This window comes from Furipterus horrens, unplaced genomic scaffold (genome assembly GCF_987537825.1).
Source record: "Furipterus horrens unplaced genomic scaffold, mFurHor1.1.pri manual_scaffold_4, whole genome shotgun sequence".
In the NCBI taxonomy this organism is placed as follows: domain Eukaryota; kingdom Metazoa; phylum Chordata; class Mammalia; order Chiroptera; family Furipteridae; genus Furipterus; species Furipterus horrens.
In genome coordinates this window covers 204,108,526-204,129,676 of record NW_028327174.1, presented here as the reverse complement: position 1 = coordinate 204,129,676, position 21,151 = coordinate 204,108,526, and the positions used below count along the sequence as shown (strand labels likewise).

Here is a 21,151-nt window from a genome sequence, read left to right as displayed (position 1 = left end):
CAGAGCGCGTCTCTCTTTATTTTCATAAAAAGGGGTGCACGGTGTGCCGACAGAAGCCCTTGGGAGCCTGTTCCAGACGCCAGGCTGGGGCAGGAGTTAGTGTTGGTCGGGGTGTCTGGCAGGTTGCCCATGGCGTCTGTAGGTCCTCGGGGGCAGCTTTCTGCCTCCTGCCCACAGCCAAGGTGCTCGATGGCAGCTCAGGGATCAGAACAGGAGGCGGGTGCTCGTCCTGCGGGAGCCCCTCTGCCGCCCCAGCCCCGTCTGTCCTCGCCACAACCATCCGTGGGGGCGTCCAGCACTGCCTTGTCGCAGACCTGGGCCATGCGCTCCCCTGTGGCACGGGCCGCCTCATCTCCCAGCAGCGGCAGGTCTTGGCCAATGTGTGAGCGGCACCTCAGGCTGCCCGCTGGGCCAAGCTGGGCGGTGACCCTGGCCAGAAAGCGCACTTGGGAGGGGGCGCTGTCGTGGTTTTGGCTGGACTCGGGGTGCAGGTTAGTGGCCAACATGGAGGCCTAGCCGCCGGAGGTTTGCCCCTCCCAGGTGGGGACCCGGCCTAGTGCAGGAAGGACCTCCTCCCGGTGCAGAAGAAGGACTCGATCTGCTCCAGCGAGCGGCCCTTGGTCTCGGGCACGCAGCAGCCGGTGAAGAGCAGGTTCACTAGGCAGATGGCGGCAAAGAAGAAGAAAGGCACCTGAAGGCCGCAGGCGTTCTGGGGGCGGAGAGAAGGTGCCGGTCACATGGGGACCCAGGGCCCGCCGGCCTATGTGGGGGTCAGTGGCCCCACGAGTGTCAGCCAGCGCTGGGGGCTCCGCCTTCTCTGCTCAGAGACCTGGCTCCTCCTGCCTCCGGCGGGAAGTCTAAGGGCCTTTGCTCGGCCCTCAGGGCCTGCGAGTGCCCCACGGCCTCCTTCCTGCTGGAGGCTCCACTGAGAGCCGGCCCTGCTGGGGCCTCTGGCCTCGGCTCGAGCATCCCTGTCCCTGGTCCCCTGCACGTATGTGCCTCGCTCCTGGGCTGAGCACACTCGGCCTCCCAGTGTCCCACCCCTCTGGGGTCCCAGCCCTGCCAGGCCCTGGGTGGGCACGGGCATGGCCCCAGCTGCCCTGTCAGACTCCTGCCCAGAGCTGGGGCCTGGGGCTTGCAGCCCAGAGGCAGGGTCCAGCCGGGCTGGAGCTCTGTGGGCACCGTGCAAGGCACCATGCATGCACCGAGACCCAAAGTGCCCGCCCCGACGGGAGGCCCAGGGCCCCGGAGGGCGACTGCAAGTGGGTGTGGCTTCCTGGCCCGGGCGGCAGCTGAGCTCTCGGCGGTCCCCAGCTGCTGTAGCTTTGTGGCCTCCGTGTAGCGGGGCGGGCGTGCTAACTGCGGAGGGCAGGACAGAGCAGCCTCGGCAGAGTCCCAGTGTGGCCGGGGGCCCCGGGGCCCAGCACTCACCACCACCAGCAGAAAGGACTTGGTGAGGGCGAAGGCAGTGAGCCAGCTGACCAGCACACAGAGCCCCGAGGCCACGCCGCGGGCCCGCAGGGGCAGGATCTCGGACATGAGGAGCCAGGTGATGGGTCCCCAGCCCATGGCGTAGCCTGCACAGGGAGGGTGGGGCCGCTGCTGAGAGAGGGGGCGGCGCCCCACCCACGCACCACCAGGTCCCCACAGCTCGCCCACGTGGCAGCCCCCCTCCCCGCCAGCAGCCTACCCCTGCGGTGTCACTGCGGCCCGTACCCATGATGAAGAGCATGGCAGCCAGCAGGGGCACCAGGGCCAGGGGGCTGGTGGGCGTGGCCAGGGGCGCCCCCTCCAGGCCCGCGGTGCCGTTGGGGGTCAGATGCTTGGGACGCAAGTGGATGTACAGCCCCAGCGTCAGGTTGGCAGCGAGCATGACGGCAGCTGTGGACAGACAGGTGGCCCCCGGGGCCAGGGCCCTCTGAGCCGGCTGCTCCTCGAAGCCCTCGGGCCCTGAAGCCCTGCGGCCCGGCTCTCGCCCAGGCGGCCGTGCCCTCGCAGCAGCGCGCAGGCTTCTGTGACAGGTCAGCGGGCTCGCTCTCTCCGGGAGCAGCCGGTGCGCGCCAGGCCTGTGCCGGCCTGGGGGTGCAGGTCTGACCCGGGCGCCCTGGCGCTCCCAGCCACACAGCACCCACCTCGAGGGGCACGCGTGGCAGCCGCGGGGGAAGGGCAGAACTCACCAGAGACGAAGAGCAGCACCTTGCGGCCGGCCAGGTCCATGGAGAGGGCGGCGATCAGCACGGACAGGAGCCTCACGGCTCCCACGATGGCAGCGTCCTCCTCAGGGGGCTGCGGGGAGGATGCCCCGGGGCTGAGGGACCCCGGCCTGCCGCTCTGCTCCCCCGCCCCCACAAGGCACTGCAGGTGCTCAGGCCGCAGGTCGTGGCCACAGCTCCTCGGAGCACCGAGCGCTGAGCACTTACTGTGCACCAGGCGCCTTCTCTGGTCACCCGCCCCGGCCCCCAGGAGCCCAGGCCCCAGGCGTGACAACACTGTGCATCGGCTGTCACTAATCTTCAAATCTCATCTTCCTCCCAGCCCAGGAGGCCCTGCCTTGATTATCTCCATTCTGCAGACGGAAGCTGGGGTTTGGGGGGGGAGCGGCTTCCCGCAGTGAGCGGCAGACGCTTGGAACCTGGGGTCCATGGCCCCCACGGGGCCTGCGTCCCTATAAAGCTGGTTTTTTCCTTGTCATCCAGTACATTTTATTTCAAACCACGGGAGCTTTACTTGCAGACGGCGCCCTGAACACAGGTGCGCCCTGCAGCCTGTGCCCACGAGGCCCCCGCGGCGGGCACTCACCAGCAGGACCGCGGTGCTGTCGAAGATGGGCTGCAGGTACACCAGCAGGGGCGTGATGCCCGTCAGCTGCTGGAGGAAGCGCATCAGCACGGCGATGGCGACGGGTCGGCACACGTGGGGGTCCCGGGCCTCGGCCCACGACATGCGGCTGCTCTGCAGACACAAGGCCGCTGCTGGGGGCCCGGGCCAGTCCTCCGGCAGGCACTGCCCTGCCCTGGACTGCATGGAGCTGGGCAGGGACGCCCTTCGTCCCTCCTCCAAGCAGCGGCCCAGGCCAGCGGACACCCCAGGACCCAGGCTCCTGGATGGGTGGCGGGCAAGGGCAGGCTCCGGCTGGCCAGAACCTCTGGGTCCCAGGCACCCCTGCGCTGAGCCTGTGCCCTGACGTCCGGAGGTGGCACCACTGGCACTCCAGTTCTCCAGGAAAAGCAAGCGGGGTTCAGAAAGGCCAGGGCCCCGTGCAGCGTGGGCGCGGGAGGCGGGTGTGCGGGGCTGGGCGCCCGCCCCTGCCGTACCTGTGCTTGGACGTTGTCCCGAATCTGCTGGAACTCCTGGTGAATGTCATCACTGGCCCCGCGCAGCCAAGCCAGCGCCTGCAGTGCCTCCGCGTCCCTGCCCCGCGAGAGCAGGAAGCGCGGGGAGTTGGGCATGAAGCTGAGCAGCAGGATCATGACCACCACCGGGCCCTCCCCGGCCACTGCCAGCCAGCGCCACGGCAGCAGGAGGCCTGTGGGCGAGGAGGGAGGCAGGCAGGCTCTGGGGTCTGGGCTGGAGACCGGGCACCCGCCACTGGGCCTCTGAGCCACCTCATCCGCCCTCCAGGGCTAATCCCTGGGCCACCTCCTATGGGAAGTCTACCCTGATTACCCCAGGCCTCTGTGCTCTAGATCAGGAGGCCACAGGGATCGCCTGACCCCTAGCACAGGGCCCAGGTCCCTGAAGGGTCTTGAGGGCCATAGCACAGTGACGGAGGGGTAGCCTGACCAAGCAAGACCCCAGGCTTCTGCCACCAAACTCCCGCCCCACCTCAACCAGTTGCCCTCTGGTCCCTTTTCTGTGTGGACTCCCCTCCCAAGACTATCGGATGGAAGCATTTGGCTGTCACTGTGAGACTGTTGGCCAAGGAGAAGCCCTCACTGCCCAGGCAGGGTGGGGCCTCTTGACCAGAGAGGGGCAGGAGATTGCCTGCAGGTACACAGCGCGGTGGTGGCCAGGTGCAGCCGGGAAGCCAGGTCTCTTGCCGCCCATCTTGGGGCTCATTCCACTTATACCTTCCCTTTCTGCCACGTCCATTGCAGGCACCCGCCACCCCCAGCCTGCACACAGGTGCGTGGTGCTGGCCTTACCGAGGGCGTAGAGGGACAGTGATCCAAACACAGCCATGAGCTGGGGCGTGGCCCCCAAGGCCCCACGAACACCGGGGGGCGCGATCTCAGACACGTACACCTGCAAGACACACCGCCCACCCCAGCCTTTAGTGAGAACGAGGGCCTGGCCAAGATGGCCGAGGCGGCCCAGGGGTCCTTGGGAAGAGAGAAGCGGGGGGTTCTTGTCCTGACTGTGACTCACTTCATCACCTCCCCTGGGCCTCATCTTCCCTGTCCAGTGGGCAGAGGCACTCAGCTCTGAAGTGGGCAGTGTGAGGCTGGGTCGGGGAGGCCCATGGGCACCCAGACTGGTCTCTGCTCCCCCAGCGGGCCCTTGACCCTGCCGGCTGGGTGTGCGGGGAGCAGTGGGTGAGGCATGAGTGCCAGCGGGGTGGCAGGACGCGGACTTCCCTCTTCTCCCTGTTGCTCAATGTGGATTTTCCCCAACTGAGTAACATGCGTGACGGTCAGGAAATGGGGCGGGAAGTTTGGGGAGTCCAGTGCGGGGGCAGCTGGGGACGGGGCAAATGACCGTAAAATTAGCTTCCCCGGTGGGGGTGAGCTGAGGCTCCTCAGCAAACACATCCCCCTTGGCCAGTGGAGCCAGACGCCCATATCTAACGGTGGCCGCACACTCCTGAGGCTGAGGGGACCCGGGGGGCGGGGGTCAGTCCTGGCCTTACCGGGATGCAGGCAGCCGTGAGCCCTCCGGCAAAGCCCGTCAGCGTCCTCCCCAGCAGCAGCATCCAGAGGCCACGGGCGCCTGCCATGAGTGCATAGCCAGCCACCGAGGGTACAGCCGAGAACATGATGCTTAGCTTCCGCCCCAGCAGGTCATTCAGGACCATGGCGCTCAGGCCTCCAGCTGCAGCCCCCAGGGTGAACACGGACTGTGGAGGAAGGGGCAGGGCAGAGGGAAGCTGCTTTTCCAGGCTGGCTCTGGGAACCTGGGCTGCAGGCCAGATTCGGGCCCCGAGTGGTAGTGAGCCTCCCGTCTCCAGAGGTGTACAAGCAGCATGTGGACAACCATTTGTCAGGGACGCCACAACAGGGAGGCGGTGGGGCCATGTGTCACAGTGGTTTTGTCCAGCCTGACATTTCGATGTCTAACATTGTAATAAAGCAGACCAGAGGATTCTGTGACTTGAAGCCCCTGGATTCTCAGATTCCCCATACAGCACAGTGAGGATGATCCAGTCAGTGAGCCCGGCACGCTGCCTAGTCCGTCCAAGCCTCAGTTTCTTTGATGGTATTATGCGGAGAGAGGAAGCAGCCACCTCAGACGGGTGGCCCTGGACTCAACCTGCTCTCATGGAAAGTGCCCAGCATGCACCTGGCACACAGTAGGTGCTCAGTACCTAGCGGGTATTATTAATATTATCTTAGGACATTTGAGGCTGCTAAGATCGTAGTTCTAGAATCCTGGGACTCTCAAGGCCTGTGTGCTTCCTTTCCATGTGCCCCCAGTCTGTCCTGGACGTCCTCGCTCCAGCCAGGGCCTCTGTCCACAGGCAGCAGATGTCCCAGACCCCTATCATCCAGGGAGGTGTCTTCTATGCTGCGACAGCCCAGCTCCGGGTGTGGGGGCTCTGGGGAGCCCTCAACCCCACCAGCCAGAGTCCTGACGGAACACCTCCCACCTGCTCCTTCCCATGCTCTCTCCATCAGCTTTCACTTCCTCTTTCTAGCTCAGAGACGCCACTGGGCCTCACCCCTCTCCTCCACGCCCAGCCTGGAGTGCATGGGGAAGGGCAGACCAGGGCCCTGCCCTGCCCCTCTCAATTCAAGGTTTGATGACCTTACCCCGAACCAGGATGCCTGGAGTTTGGTCAGACTCAGGTTCGGGTCCGAGGAGCGCTCCAGGGCCGGGATGACAGGGGACGTGTAGACCAGGGCATAGCCAAAGCTGAAATTGCCCAGCACAGCCGCAAAGGTGGCCAGGAACACCCTCTTGTTCTGTAGGGCGCTGGTGGGAGTGGGGTGGGGGGCAGAGAGGATGGGGGTCTCTGAGTCCCTCCTCGCCTGTCCACTCAGGGCAGCGCGGGGCAGTGCTCGGTCCAGGTTCGTCCCGCGCCCCACAGTCCGAGGGCCAGCGCCCTCGCGGAAGCCCCGGGGACTGAGCACAGTCCCCACGGCCCAGGACTGTGGCCGAGACGTGGGTGCAGGAGACGTTTGGCCTCTGCTCTCGGCGTCGCCACCAGGCAAGCCCGCAGCTGCCCCTCGGCCTCCGTCTCCCTGTCTGCGCCCGTGGGGGTTTGGGCCCGGTACTGGAGGGCGTGGGGCGGGGGTCACACCGCCAGCTCCTTAGATAGGACCTGCGTCTCTGGGGCAGGAGGGGACGGGAGGGCCCCTCGGTGGCCACTCCCGGATGGTCAGAGGACACCCAAGACGGAAACCGACCCCCGCCCGCAGCCCGCGGGCCCAGCAACTCTCACCCGCCCCGCGTCCTCTCCTCCGGCGACGGGGGTGGGTTCTCGGGGAACGTGTCATAGTCCGGGCCCTCGGCTCCCAGCAGGGGCTCCTGCATGGCCGGCCTCCGCGGTCACCTGCGCTGCGGAGGGGCCGGGGCAGCGTCTGCCCACCGCCGCTCCGAGCATCCGGCGGGGCCCGCAGCTCCGCCCCCCGGCTGCGATTGGCTGCGGGGCGGCCCTGCGGAGTCGGCGCCGGCCAATGGGCGGCCGCGAGCGGCTCGGACGCTCGGATGCAGAGGGCGCCCGGGCTTTCCCGGGGCGCTGGCCCGAGTGCGGCGTGCGGGCCGGGGCGGGGCGGGGCGGCGCGGCCGGGCTTTCCCGGGGCTCCGGTGCAGGGTGCGGGGCGCAGCGCCGGGGCGGGGCGGCCGGGCTTTTTCCCTTGTGCGACCCTGGAGGCCCCGCGGTTGGCTCCGAGGATGGGAACCTGTCCCCGAGGGAATCGGCAGACACTCGTGCGGGACCTGGAGGCAGAGCCGCTGCCGACTCCTCCGTGTCCATGTCGGGGTTCGAGCCGGACTCGCAGGAGGACGCCCACTGCGTCCCACCCTGGGGCTCAGCCCCTAAGGGCAGGAAACAGAAGCCCAGAGAGGCGAAGACACTCGCCAAGGTCACACAGCGAACTCGTGTCTCCCTCCGAAGGAAGGCTGTGAGCTCCACCTTGTGCTGGACTCCCTCCCTGCCACACGGTCACCGCCGCGTGGCCCCCCCACGCCTCGCGCCGTGGTGACATCAGGCTGATGGCACCCAGGACAGCGAGGGTCTGTGGGTGAAGGCAGAGGGAGGAGGAGGTGGCAGCTTCAATGGCCAGACTTGTATTTTCCCCGTTTTGGTCTTTTCTGGCTGCAGAAATAATGGGCTTGTGAAGCATCCAGGTAATAACACGAGCTTTAAACAAAAGTAAAGCAGAAGCTGAAAATTCCCTGGAAAACCATCCTCAAAAAAACACCACAGTCACTTGTTCCAGCTTTTTCCTTGGACTTTTCAGAGACAGGGCTGGATCCCACCCTATCCTGCTGCCTGGGTGGGACATGCCATGTATCCATCCATCCTTTGCGCCCCTGGCCGGCGTGGCTCAGGTACTTAGGGGGTTGTCCTGCAGCCGGAAGTTTGCGGGGGTGATGGTCCCTGGTCTGGGTGTGGGCACGTGTGCCGACTCCCTGCCCCCCAGTCCCTGGTTCAGCACCAGCCCCTCCAACCCCAGGCCTGGGCGTGCAGGGGAGGCAACCAGTCCATTCACGCTTTGTTCACATGGGTGTCCCTCTCTCTCTCTCTCCCTCTCCGCTGCCCCCAAGAAAAGAGCAATGGAAAAAATATCCTTGGGTGAGGATTAAAAAATAATCCTTTGTTGTTGAGCATTCAGGTTATTTCCAAGTTTCCATTATTAAAATAGTCAAGTGTTTTCTAAAGGTTGTGTAAGTCCCTCTTTTATTACCATTGAAATACAACTACAGTAACGCAGGAGGGAGAAGAGACTCTGTCCGGACAACCTGGCCTGCTGGCATTTTCTGACTTTCATCCAGGTCTGCTTTGCATCTGCGTGTGTACTGGTGTGTGGCCACTTTGCATTGTATTTGAAGCACTTTCCCGCTATGCAGGACACGGGCTTTGGACCCAGGCGCCCCGGTAAATGGTGACTCTTCCTGACAATGCAGCCCAGACCTCAGAACCATAGTTTAAAATCAAGATGCAACACGTCTTAAAAAAAAAACAAGCAGCTCAATGAACAAACTTGGGTGTGCACCCCTGTGAATATGGCCCAGGGCGACACCCCGAGGCTTGTGATCACCCCGGGAAGTCCGAGTCTCCCTCCCCAGCCCCCCGACTCTGATGTCTGTCTTTGTGGGTCCGACTCCTGCTCTGGAACCTTGTGTGAATGGAATCAGTCTTGTTTCTGGCTTGTTCTTCTCAAGTCACGTGTTTTCTTTTCAAATCAACTTTCCTAAGATGTAATTCACATGCAGTGACATGAACGCATTTTAAGTGTCTGTAGGCTGATGAGTGTTGATGGCTGTATAAGCCAGACCCCTGCCCCCCATAAAGATGTGGATGAGTCCATCCACCCAGCAGGCTCCCGTGTGCTCTCTTCCAGCCATGCCACCCCCATGCCCAAGCTCATCTCTCTGTTTTGTTTTTTTTCCCAAAGATTTTACTTTTAGAAAGAGGGGAAGGGAGGGAGAAAGAGGGAGAGAAACATGATGTGTGAGAGATACATCGATAGGTTGCCTCTCACATGCCCCAACTGGGGACCTGGCCCACACCCAGGCCTGTGCTCTGACTGGGAATTGAACCAGTGACCCTTCGGTTCGTGGGCCAGCGCTCAGTCCACTGAGCCACACCAGCCAGGGCTCATCTTTCCGACTGTGCCCTGGGTTTGCCCTTCCCCGGGCGTTTCAGGGACAGTGAACCATGAAGTAAGTGCTCTCTCTCTCGTCCAGCTTCTTTTGCTCAGCATGGGCAGGGGAGTGATCTGCATCCGTTCTCAGGATTTGTCCCTTTTTGTGGCCGTGGAGGGGTGCGCCCTGTGTCCACTCACCCTTTGATGGCAGCTGGGTGACTTCCAGTTCTGGTTGGTCTGACTGTGGACACAGCCCTGACTTAGCAGCTCTTCAAGGTTCTTCCAGGGATGAACCTGGCTTTGCTCACAAATCTTCTGTCAAGGCATTAGCGCCCTTTCAACACGCTTGCTGTTAACATTAGCAATGCAAAGAATGACTGTCCTTGAAGCAACGGTCCCCAGCCCCTGGGGCCGGCCGAGTACCAGTACTGGTCCGGTCCATGGCCTGTTAGGAACCGGGCCAAGGGACGCTCACCTGAGCTCCGGCTCCTGTCCGCTCCCCCACCCCGCCCCACGTGCCAGTCCTGGAAAAACCGGTCCCTGGTGCCAGAAAGATTGTGGTGCACTGCCTCAAAGGTAACTTCCTTCAGCAAGGGCCGTTTCTATGGCCCTCGGGCGCCTCTTCTGACCCTGCTTTGGTGGGGGGATGGGGTGTGTATGCCACTCCTCCCCTCCCCCCGCCTGTGCCTGGCACTGCAGGGCACACAGGGGGTGCCAGAGTCCCTTGACAACTTGAATTCAGAGCCCTGCCCACTGCTTCAGCCTCCCGTGCAGGAAGTCTCTTGGAGGCGGCAGAAAGTGTGGGCCTGGGAGTGAGCACACCTGTTCCCCGGGCCTGGGAGAGCGGCTCCCCCCTCTGCCTCGGACACACCCCTGAAGGGGCTGGGCCCCTCCCTCCCCACCCCCGGCTGCAGCCCTACCCATCATCTGTAGAGGAAGGGCGCTCAGCTGACCGATCCACTCAGGAGGTCGCCGGGGCAGCGGCAGCTCTGGGACAGGCCCCTCCCAGGACCGGGAGCCGCGGGTTGGACGGGAAGCCCCCTGCAGTACTGCTGCGGCTGGAGAGGGGCTGGCAGGGACCACCCGGACCCGCCTCCGCACCCCCACCCTGGTTTATCTCCGCCCCTGGCTGGTTCTGGGCGCTGGAGCTTAAAGAATGACCGGGTCTAAGCTCTGCCCTGGGACAGGGGCACCTGAGGACGACCCGAGGCTGCAGCCATGACCCCCTCCGGGGCTTCTCAGGAAGCGGCCCCCGGGTCACTCTGTTCCCCGAGCCTCACCTTTCCCGTCTGAAAGCCTGGTGTCGCCTGGCGCGCACCCCTCCGGCTGCTGTGTGAGCAGAGGGCAGCCCTGACGAGGCCCCTCCCGCGCCCTGGCAACTGGCGGAGCCGCATACCAGACCCCAGGAAGGAGGTGAGGCGGCGGTGGGAGGGGCGCAGCCGGCGGGCCACGGGTCGCACCCGCCCCTGGGGTCGGCATCTCCCCACTTTAGGGGACACGGGGCTCCAGGAGGCGCTGCCCAGTGGCCCTTGCTGCTGTAACACCTAGAGGGCTCCCCTCGAGGGAGGGCCTGGCCAAGGGGTGCGTGGGGGGCCCTTCCCAGGGCAAGTCCTGACCCTCACCCCCCCTCCTCCGCAGATGGGCCGGCCTGGGCCCCAGGGCGAGACGGTCTCTGATGCGCAGCGCTCTGGCCCCCCGGCCGCCGCCCGCCGTGCCCTGGGCCACGCCGTCCCGGGCCCTGAGGACTCGGACCTGGTGCCGTCCGTGGCCCTGGCTGTAGCCCTGATCCTGCTGTTCCTCCTGCTCTCGGCCTGGCTGGTGTGGGACCGGCCTCTCCACGGCTCCTGCTGACGGGCCCCGGGAAGCCACAGTGGCGCGGCGGGAGGCAGGGGACCCTCTATCAAACCCAGCGGCGGCCGCTCCCAGCAGCCCCAGCGGGACCTCAGGAGCCCCCAGGACCCCCCACTGGAGGGCAGGGGCCCCCTGAGCCGCGGAGTGGGGCTGTGGGAGCGGTCCCTGCCGGGCCCTCGGGAGGTGACTGAGATGCAGGACACCTGGGAGCGCTCAGGCAGCTCGGGGCGAAACCCAGCACCCCCAGGTGCTGCAAGTAAAGCCCCGGGGCCCCTCCCCCACCCGCATTTACGAAACGAGTTCAGGGTGGGACGTGAGCGTTCGCCCCAGGAGCGGTGCCGGGCTGAGTGGCGGCGGAAGGGCCCTGCTGCGCTCCGGGGCCTGGCTTTCCCTTGTCGTCACGTGAGGGCGGCAGCACCTGCCCCGGGGCACCGTGGCGGGGCACCCCGGTCGGCTCCCGCCCCTGGGGCCCGGGGTGCCCTGGTCTTGGCCGCCACCTGGAGGCTGAAGTCGGAATTGCAGCATTGCTGGGGGGTCCCTTGGGGTCCCCGTCGGCCGTGGAGGGGAAGGGGTTTCATGTTTTAAACTGGAAAATGTTGAGATTTTGGATGAGCACAAATCCTGTTCCCCAAAGTGAGCTCCTTTGACTGTTTTCTATTTATCTTCTTTCCTGCTGTTTCTGTGTCTGTGATCTCACCAAAGAGGTCCCCAGGAAGGGGGTGAGGTGGCCGGGGTGGGAGAGAGCCCCTGGGGTGGGGTGGGGGAGGCAGGCGGCCCCTGCACAGGGCCTGTCTGTGCCGTGACAAAGGGAGACACGCAGGGCACGGAGCGCTCCAGGCTGCCACCGGAGCCTCCAGACCCCGCTGTGACTCCTGACTAAATACTTGCCAAGCCTCCCTGCTCCCGCACGGCCCTGCAGTGGGGCGGGGGGACAGGGGGCCCCTGGGAGCCTGAGGTGGCTCTTCTCCTGGAAACCGAAGGCCTTGGGCTGTTCCCCACCCACATCCTGCACAGCCTGCCCTCCCCAGGGCCCCCACCCTTGCCGCGCTTCTCTGGCACCCTGGGGTCAAAGTGCATGCCTGTGTCCAGGCTGGGGCGCTGGGCAGCCGCCGCCGCCCTCCGTCCCTGTCCCTGATGGACTCAGTCCAGAGCCTGGACCCCGCTGCCCCGGAAAAGACAGGTGGGAGCGGGCAGGGCAGCAGGAGCCTCAGAGACCTGGGGGAGAGGGGCTTGAGGTGCATCCTGGAGGTCTGGGGGCCTCTTGAAGAGGTGGGGGGCACCTCTCCCCTCCCCCTCCCCCATACATCTTGTCAGATGGAGACTCTGAGACCCAACTTCTGAGGCTGGGGGCGGCCTTGGTGACCCAGGGCACAGCCTGTTAGGTTTCCTAGGGTGGGCTGGGCTGGGGGCCTCTGAGCGTCCCAAGGCCCACACCCCCCATCACACCCCCTCAGGGCCTGCCAGAGCCGGAGCCAGCTCCTTGGCTCCTTTCCTCCAAGTCCACAGATCCCAGTCCTCCCCTCCGGGGAGCTGAGGACCCAGTGTCCTCTGGGGAGCAGGGCGGAGAGGCCTCGGCTGCCCGCTGGCCCGGGGCTGATGAGTAACGCAGGTGCGCAGGGCGGCTCGGCTCTGCCTGTTGGCATTTCCGACCGGTCCTCACGGAAGCGCTCGGTGGCTCCCGCCCTGGGCCCCGCGCCCGCCCAGCCCCTGCACAGTGCCCAGAGCACGGCGCGTCCGGGAAGGGACCGCACCGCAAGGCAAATATTGTTCTGAGTAATTCAGTGACCCATCGTGTAAACACTGTGGTTCCGCCTCGGGGTTTTTCCTGCCCCGTCTCCGCCTCTCCCAGGGGGTGTGGGGCAGCCAGATGCCTGAGGTTAGGAAAATATGTGCTTTTGGTCAGTTGGATGTTGCAAAGGGTGACAGGGTGGGCCTGGGGACAGGGGTGCGTGAGCTCAAGAGAGTCTTGGTGCGGGGCTGGCGGATGGCCCCTCGATCTGGTTGGTGAGGAGATGCTGGGAGCAGGCAGCTTGCTAGCGTCTGCTGCCTGTGCATATGTATGCATGCAGTTACATGTTATGACCATGCACACATGCGGACATGCACAGACAGCACGGTGTCCATGCACATGCACATTTCACATGTGTGTTTGCACACTCACACATCATGACAACGCACACAAGCACACAGCCACACAACACCACACACATGTGTACACGTGTGCACGTGTTTGTATGTTGCATGTGTGTGCACATACAGATGCGCTCATGTGCGCACATGTAAGCACATGCCATATTTTTGTGCCTGCGCAGCCCGCATATACAGGCATGTGTATATGCATCCATGTGTGTTGCACACGTGTGCGCATGTGTGAAGTCCATGCGGCCTCACTAGGAGACTGGGGACAGCATGGAGCCTGCACCCTTCCTGCCAGCCTGACAGGCCAGGTGTTTGCAAGGTCAGGCCGCACGCCCACAAGGGGCCGGATGAGCTCCTCCTCCGGGGAGAGAGCAGGTGAGGGCGACATGGGGGCTATACAGCCCGAGCCCCCTTTTCTCATCAGTAGGCCGGGGGCGGGGGCGGTACTGCCATCTCCACTCCTTTCTGCTTTCTTTCCAAAATGGCCCCTGTGTGGCTCAGTGGGTTGGGTGTCATCCTCCAAACTGAAAGGTTACTGGTTCGATTCCCGGTCAGGGCACAACCTGGCTGGGGGCATGTGAGAGGCAACTGGTCGATGTTTCTCTCCCTCTCCCTCCCTTTTCTTCTCTCTAAAAATAAATAAAATCTTTAAAAACAAATAAAACGTGAAAATGGCCCCAGACCCTGAACCACCCTTGCAGTTGAGCTGGTGCTGGCCTGAGCTGTGGCAGGGAGTGTCCAGAGAGGGTCACACTTCCTGATGACAGAGGGTCGGGGTCCCACCCTGCTCATCCCGCGGGGAACACAGCTGGGCTGCCCGGGAGTGCAGCGGCCCCGTGCCGCCAGGAGGGAAGAGCTGAGGCTCAGCGTGGCGGGCATGGATCAAGCAGCCCCTCTTCACTGGGATGGAGGGGCCTGGAGGTGAGGGTTGGCGCCCTCCTCACTGCACTTCCTCAGGGACACCGGGCAGTGGTCCCCAGGGGCCCCTCAGGACAGTCAGGGCCGGCTGCAGGACTGCCTTTTGGGAGAGCCAACTGGCAGCCAGAAGAGAATAGAGGAGGGAGAGGAGGGGGAGGAGGAAGGGCCGCCTGACCTGGCTCCCTGTGGAGAGGTGAGGGCTCTGGGTCTGGGAAGCGGGCACTCTTCTGAGGCCAAGTGCAACCATGAACCATGGGGCATGTGCCAGCCACTGCCCTGCCACCTTGTGTCCCATGTAAGGCGAGGACGACACACCCAGTACAGGGAAGAGGTGCACACCAGATGACCAGCGGTCTGAGGGGCAGCGGGGCAGGTGCCCAGGGCGGTGGTGTCCTTCTGCATGACACGGGGCAGTCCCCCCACCCACATGTATCAGGCGTGTCTTGCTTGGGGTGCGAAGGGGGGACAGGAAAAGACCAGGGCGAGGCTGACCCATCCCCTCTCCAGTCATCAGCCCCTGCTCAGGGCATGGCTGCGGCCCCTGCCTGCTCTGTTCCTGGGGTCCCGGCAGGGCAGCCAGTTAACCTGGGGTCGAGTCTTTGCTGTGGGAGCTTGGACCCCCCCCCAGCACCCCGCCATCCTCGAGCCTTCGTTTCCTCATCTGTCTAATGGGAGAGCTGAGCGGGGGTCTGCGGGCCAGGATCCAGGCCTCGGAGGGTAGGAGGTGGCTCTCTGGGGGGTGGACGCAGGGTCTAATCTGACCGGGTGACGGTGCTTCCTCCCCGATCCGGTCTTTGTGCCAGGAAGGGCGAGACACAGGCCCCACCCTGGGGTCACTGCGCTGGGGGGACTGGCCAGGCTTGGGGGTCAGCACCCCCTGGCCCGCAGAGGCCCGCCCCCCAGCCAGCCCAGCGTGTCTGCCTTTCATGGCCTCAGCCAACACCGTCTCCTGGGACTCGGCCAACTGCCGGAGACCCAGAAGTAGCACGGCAGCTGCTCCTCTTGCTCAAGTGACAGCACAGTTTTCAGACGGCCGGACACTGGCCGGCCTGCAGTGTGGAAGCGAGTCTCTCTCTGGCCCGGCCACTCCCCGTCTCCCCCTCTTGTCTTGGCCAGCCGGCAGCAGGGCAGGGCAGACCGCTCCGGCCCCACACTTGACGGGCCCCACAGGGACCCCCGGGCTGCAGGTGGCCCAGGAAACCTCCCCTCAGTTATTTTTGGCCCCCGTGCTGGCCTGGGATGCCCCGCCAAAAGCAGTTACTGAATTTTCATCTTGTTTTGCTGACGGTTAAAAATATGTCAAAAATGTTCTACTGGGAGACCTGAGGGCACCCTGGAGATCTTTGGGGCTCCTGGTGAGGCGGAGGAGGGACAGGGGAAGGGAAGGCCGCACCGCTGAGCACCAGCCTGTGTGCAGACCCTGGGACTCGCTCCCTCTCTCCTTGTCACACAGTGGGGACCATTCTGTCCATCTCACAGGGAGGAAACAGGCGCAGGGCTGTCTGCAACTCCTGGGAAGTGGCAGAGTGGGGACTGTGTCCGGCACTGCTGGCTGGCCCGGGTCACCTTGCCAGCTGAGAAGGGTTCACTATGTTCTGTCGTGGGGAGCGCTGGGGGGCCAAGAGGACCAGGCCGGGCTGCCCTGGGGTCTCCCCTCACGTAGGGGGAGTGCTCAGGTGGTGGGAAGACAAACTAGGGCACGTGTCTCCTTTCCATGGCCCACACTGTGGCTCCCTGGTCCCCACCCGGACCACGGCACCGGCCTGGGGCAGGGCCTCGGGGTCACCCGGGGCCGCAGACAGGGACATTTACGGGAGCCAAGTGTTTATGGTCACACTAGGCAGGCTGCATCTGCCTGCTGGGCTTTGTCCACAGCCCAGGCCACCCTCTGTCCCTCCCACAGGCCACAGGCAGAGGGCGGTGGGAGGCGGTCACCCAGCTGCCCCAGAGCAGAGCGCAGGCCACAGGCCCCCTGGGGCCCTGCTGCCCAGACCCTTGGCAGCTCGAAACTCCTCCGCGGGGGGAGCCTGGGGGCGGGGCCTCTGCTGCAGGGTGGGGGCGGGGCTGTTTCAGACCCGACTGCACCGCAGGGCCAGTCCAGAAGGGAGCGTGGGAGGGAGTCTGTAGGGGAGGAGTTTGGAGCCCCCCCTGCACCCCGTCTGGGGACCTCAGCGATGTGCACAGGGGCCCGTCCTGCGCAGAGCCCCGCCCGACACCGTTTTCCCACCAGGAGGCCACGCGCACTCCACACAATGCCCAGACACGTGCGTGCACATGCATGCCGCGCGTGTACACGTGTGTCCTATAGGCGAGCACACAGTGCATGTACGTACGCACGGCCGTGCCTGTGTGCACACGTGTGTGTGAATGTGCGCGCACATGCTTTAACAGAGTGACCCCGCTTCCTGTTCGGTCGTCTGGCTGGGTCCCCAGTGAGCTCGGTTAAATGGTCAAATGCTTCTCAAGTGCACTTGGTGTCCAGGCAGCAGACGGCCGAGGGAGCTCTGGGTCCGGAGGAGGAGACAGACAAACGCCACAAAGCCGCGGGGCAGGCCAGGGCAGGAGGGGCGGGGCTCCTGGGCCGGGAGTAGCTCCGAGGCCCCCCCGGCGGGCGGGGCCTAACACCGGAGGGCGGGGCCGAGCCTGGTGGGCGGGGCCGAACCAGCAGGGGCGGCTGGAGCCGGGCACCCAAGGGGAGCAGTCGGCCTGCGCGGCGGCCTGGGGGAGCCCAGCCCTGCACACTCAGGGCTGGCCTGGGTGTGAGCTGATGCTGGCAGGGGCCATGAGTGTGCCCACGGGCGCCGTCTTGTGTCCTTGTGCCTACGCGGCCTGGGCCTGGCTTCCAGCGAGTCCCGTCACCCCGGATGGCCACAGGTGTTCCGAATTACGCTGCATTTCAGGGGAGAAGCAGGTGGGGCGCCTGCCCTCACTGTGCCCCACAGCCTCCGCAGGGTCAGCCTGGGAGAACACAGTGCCTGTCTGAGGAGCGCGGCCCACACCAGCCGGGTGACTGGGAGGCCAGTAGAGGCACGGGGTCTCTCGGCTGCCCTCCGTGGCCGACTGCGAGGAGGCCTCGCAGGACAGAGTCGCTGCCTGAGGACGCGGCTTCCCCTTGCAGATAAGGGGCGGGCTCAGCTTTCTTGCTCCTGGTGGAGGGACAGCTGGTCCCCGCTGTCCTGGAGGGGACTGGCTGTGACGTGGGCTTGGACGTCTCAGGAGCGGCGTGGGGCAAGGGCGGCTGGGGGCCAGGACCTTCACAGCCCTCTGCGCCCCAGGTGCAGGCCTGGCCGTGGCACGGCTGGGGTGCGCTCGGGCCTCCCCGCCACCTCCCGTGTCCAGCAGGGGTGGCCTGCCCAGCGCGGCTGCCTGTCCCTTCTCCCTCTCAGCTCCCCTGGGCTCAGGGCCACCAACTTCTGGGTCCTGGGAGTGGTGGCGCATGTGGACGGGGGACCTAGGCAGAGAGAAGGGATCACCACTGAAGGCGCCCCCACCCCCCCTGGAGGGGGTTCTGGTGACCCAGCCGGGCCTGGTGGCGCCAGTGGGTTTCACGAGCCACGGGTATGGGTTGGGTCCGGGCAAAGCGCCCCGACTGTGGCGCTGCGGCCCCTCCCTCGGGCTGAGGACAAGATGCCTCCCCTTGAGCTGGCTGTCCCCTGGGCCTTGCCCTGTGACAGGCCCCAGACTGCAGGGCTTACATGTGCGCCGCGTGTGCCTGTGTGTGCACACGCACACGACTGCATGTCCAGCGCCTGTGGCTGCTGGGGTCTGACTTCCGTCTGTGGGTGAGGTTGGGGCTCACGGAGGCCCCCCAGCCTCACGCTGAGCCACCGGGTGGGAGCCCCTCTCCGGCCCTGTCACCGTCCCTTTCCACCACTGTCCCCTACAGTCAGGGCTGCTGTCTTTCCTTCTTTATCAAAGTTTAGCCTGAATGCATCTGAGTGAAGAACTCCAAGCTTGGGGTCCAGTCCCCAGAAGGCCAGGCAGGTGGGCTTCTGTTCAGAGGCGCTCTGGCTTTGAAAACGTTCCCTGATGCTCTTGGAACGAGGGGCTCCCATGAAGCACCCCCACATCTGGGCGGCAGCCCTACACTACTCTGTCGGGGCTTGGGAGGCCCCTCTGAGGCCCCGAGTGCCCCCGCGGACCTGCCGCACCTTGTGAAGTGAGGGAGGCGGTCTGACACCCGAGACTCTCCGGGGCCCACCGTGCCAGCGCCCTGCCCAGTGCTTCCTCTGGTCTATCCTAAGTACCGCGTGCTTCAGTCGCCCGTGCCACCCTGTGGGCTGTTTGCCCAGGGTCGAGGGCAGTGCCCCTGCTGTGGGGCCTCCTGCTGCTCCTCCCAGCTGGCCCGCGGCTGCGGACACGCAGACCTGGAGCAGGCGCAGGGCTGCGTGCACTTCAGCAGACTTGGCCTTTGCTCTGTTGGGAGCTGAAACCCTGACTCCGCCAGCCAGCTGAGTCCCGGAGCAGCTGGCCTGGCCTCCGGGGAGGGTTCCTGGGGCCGGGCCTGACCCGATGGACTGGGAGGTGACACACTTGAGAAAGGACCCAGAGCCCCTGACCTGGGAAACTGTTTGAGAGAGATCACAGGTGGAACTGGAGGTGGTGACAGTCCCAGGGCCGCCGGGTGGAGGGCATTGGTGTGCGCACCAGGGAGGCTGCGGGCTCCACAGCCTGATGCCCGGGCCCCGTCCCACCCCATCCCCAGCCCCGACTTGGGGCGCGCTGCCGCCGGCTCTGTGCTCCCCTCAGCTGGAGCTCGGGGTGGCAGCTGCACCCCTGGGGGTGTCGGAGGACTCAGTTTGCACATGGGCGCATGTGTGCCCACAGCTCCACGTCAGTCTCCACAGAGAACAGGGCCGTGGTCTCGGGGGTTTGAATGGGCTGCTTGTTCATCTGCAGGTTTGAATTTTTTGACAACACACAGGAATGACTGGGGTCACTTTTGAAAAAGTTAGATGGTTGATTTGAACAAGCCTAGAATCATTGCCTGTGTGTGGCCTGCAGGGTGAAAAATCAACCGAAAAATTACTCGAAGCACCAGGAAGCTCTCTGCCCATCACATGCCGATGGGGTGGCCGCTGACCACCGCTCCGGGAGCCTGAGGGAGACCAAGGCAGGTGGACAGGGTCTGGGCAGGGCCTCTCTCGGGCCGGGAGTGGCACTGAGTGAGGAGCGAGGGCCTGGGGGGGAGGCTGGGGGGGGCTGGGGGAGGTTCGGGGGGCTGGGGGGGCTGGGGGGGCTGGGGGGGTAGGGTTTGAGCCTGGCCTTGGAAGGTGAGTGATTTTAACAGGCAGGGTGCAGAGGCACACCCCGCGGTGTCGGTACAGGGACACTCACACAGGCATAAAGTACATGCTGGGGGCAGGGCCTGTAACCTGACGGAGACCAGGCTGTGAGAGCAGGTGGGACCAGCTGGCTGGGAGGCGCGTCGCTTGACATGGCCAGTGGCACGAAGCCACAGAAAGTTTTTAAAAAATTTTATCGATCATGCTATTAAGTGGTCCTGATATTCCCCCCTTTCCTCCCCTCCACCCAGCACCCCCACTCCCTCAGGCAGTCCCCCCACCGTTGTTCATGCCCACGGGTCCTGCGTGTAAGGTCTTTGGCGGCTCCATGTCCTGTACTGTCCCTCACATCCCCAGGGCTGCTCTGTGACTACATGTCTGTTCCTTTCAATCCTCTCCCGTCCGCCCGTCCCCAACCCCCTCCCACCTGGCAGCTGTCAAACGCTCTCCGTTTCCATGATTCTGTCTCCGTTCTTGTTTGCTTAGTTTGTTTCTTAGATTCAGTTGTTGATGGATTTGTATTTTTGCATTTTAGTGTTCATAGGTTTGATTCTCTTTTTCTTAAGTAAGTCCCTTTGACATTTCATACAATAATGGCTTGGTGATGATGAACTCCTTTAGCTTCACCTTGTCTGGGAAGCTCTTTACTTGCCCCTCCGTTCTAAATGATAGCCTTGCTGGGTAGAGTAATCTTGGTTGTAGGTCCTTGCTTTTCATGTCTTTGAATATTTCTTGCCAGTCCCTTCTTGCCTGCAAAGTTTCTTTTGAGATATCAGCTGACAGTCTTAGGGGAACTCCTTTGTAGGTAACTAACTGCTTTTCTCTGGCTGTGTTTAAGATTCTCTCTTTAGCTTTAACCTTTGGCATTTTAACGATGATGTGTCTTGGAGTGGGCCGCTTTGCATCCATCTTGTTTGGGACTCTCTGTACTTCCTGGACTTGAACGTCTATTTTCTTCAGCAAACCGGGGAATTTTTGTTTCATTATTTTTTAAAACAGATTTCCAATTTCTTGCTCTTCCTCTTCTCCTTCTGGCACCCCTATGATGCGAACGTTGGACCTCTTGAAGTTGTCCCAGAGGCTCCTTTACATTATCTTTATTTTTTTTGATTATTTTTTCTTCTTCTTGTTCTGATCGATTGTTTTTGCTTCCTTATGTTCCAAACCATTGATTTGATTCTCAGCTTCATCCACTGTCCTGTCGTTTACCTGTGAATTGTTCTTTATTTCAGATAGTGTATCTTTCGTCTCTGACTGGATCTTTTTTATGTTATTGAGACCCTCACTGAGATCACTGAGCATCCTGATAACCAGTGTTTTGAACTCTGCACCTGATAGATTGCTTATCTCCATTTCCTTTAGCTCTTTTTCTGGAGTTTTGATCTGTTCTCTCATTTGGGCCAGGTTTCTTTGTCTCCTTGTTTTGGCAGCCTCCCTGTGTGTGTTTCTGTGTATTGGGTAGAGCTGCTTTGACTCCCTGTCTTGGTCTTGTGGCCTAATGTAGTGGGTGTCCTGTAGGGTCCAGGGGCACAGCCTCCCCTATCACCCAAGCTGGGTACTCGAGGTGCGCCCTTCATGTGGGCCGAGGACACCCTCCTCTTGTAGCTGAGCCTTGGTTGCTGTTGGCAGGTCAGTGGGAGGGATTCACCCAGGCCAGGCAGCTGCAAGGACTGGCTGTGACCAGTGACCACCAACCTCCACCCTCGGTGGAGGATCAGCTGTGCTGGGTCAGGGCGCTGGTGCTCTGACGTGGTCTGTAGCTGCCCACTGGGTGTGCTGGCCCTGGGGTTTCCCAGGTAGTGCAGGCCAAGGTCAGCCCCCACCTGTGTTTTGCCGGCGGCCACCCTGCCTGAGCTGTAAAGCCATCTGAGAAGGCTGCTACTTGTGCTGGGCTTTGAGATTCTAGGCAAAGGCAGGCTGTGAATCTAGGCTGGCTGCTGCTAGTGCCGGGCCTGGGGCTCACTGAGGCCGGCTGTTGCTTGTGTG

At 63.5% G+C, this 21,151-nt stretch overlaps 1 protein-coding gene across 1 annotated transcript; it reads right to left on the bottom strand.

The window, feature by feature from the left end:
• Positions 1 to 17: 17 nt before the first annotated feature.
• Positions 18 to 6,721, bottom strand: SLC2A6 (solute carrier family 2 member 6). Its single transcript, XM_090275001.1, has 10 exons — positions 6,602 to 6,721; positions 5,970 to 6,132; positions 4,850 to 5,056; positions 4,146 to 4,245; positions 3,315 to 3,526; positions 2,800 to 2,952; positions 2,178 to 2,286; positions 1,717 to 1,881; positions 1,432 to 1,577; positions 18 to 709 (listed from the first exon to the last, which is right to left on the bottom strand). The coding sequence occupies exons 1-10, from the start codon at positions 6,691 to 6,693 to the stop codon at positions 554 to 556; spliced, it is 1,503 nt and encodes a 500-aa protein (XP_090131127.1). The 5' UTR covers positions 6,694 to 6,721; the 3' UTR covers positions 18 to 553.
• Positions 6,722 to 21,151: the final 14,430 nt, after the last annotated feature.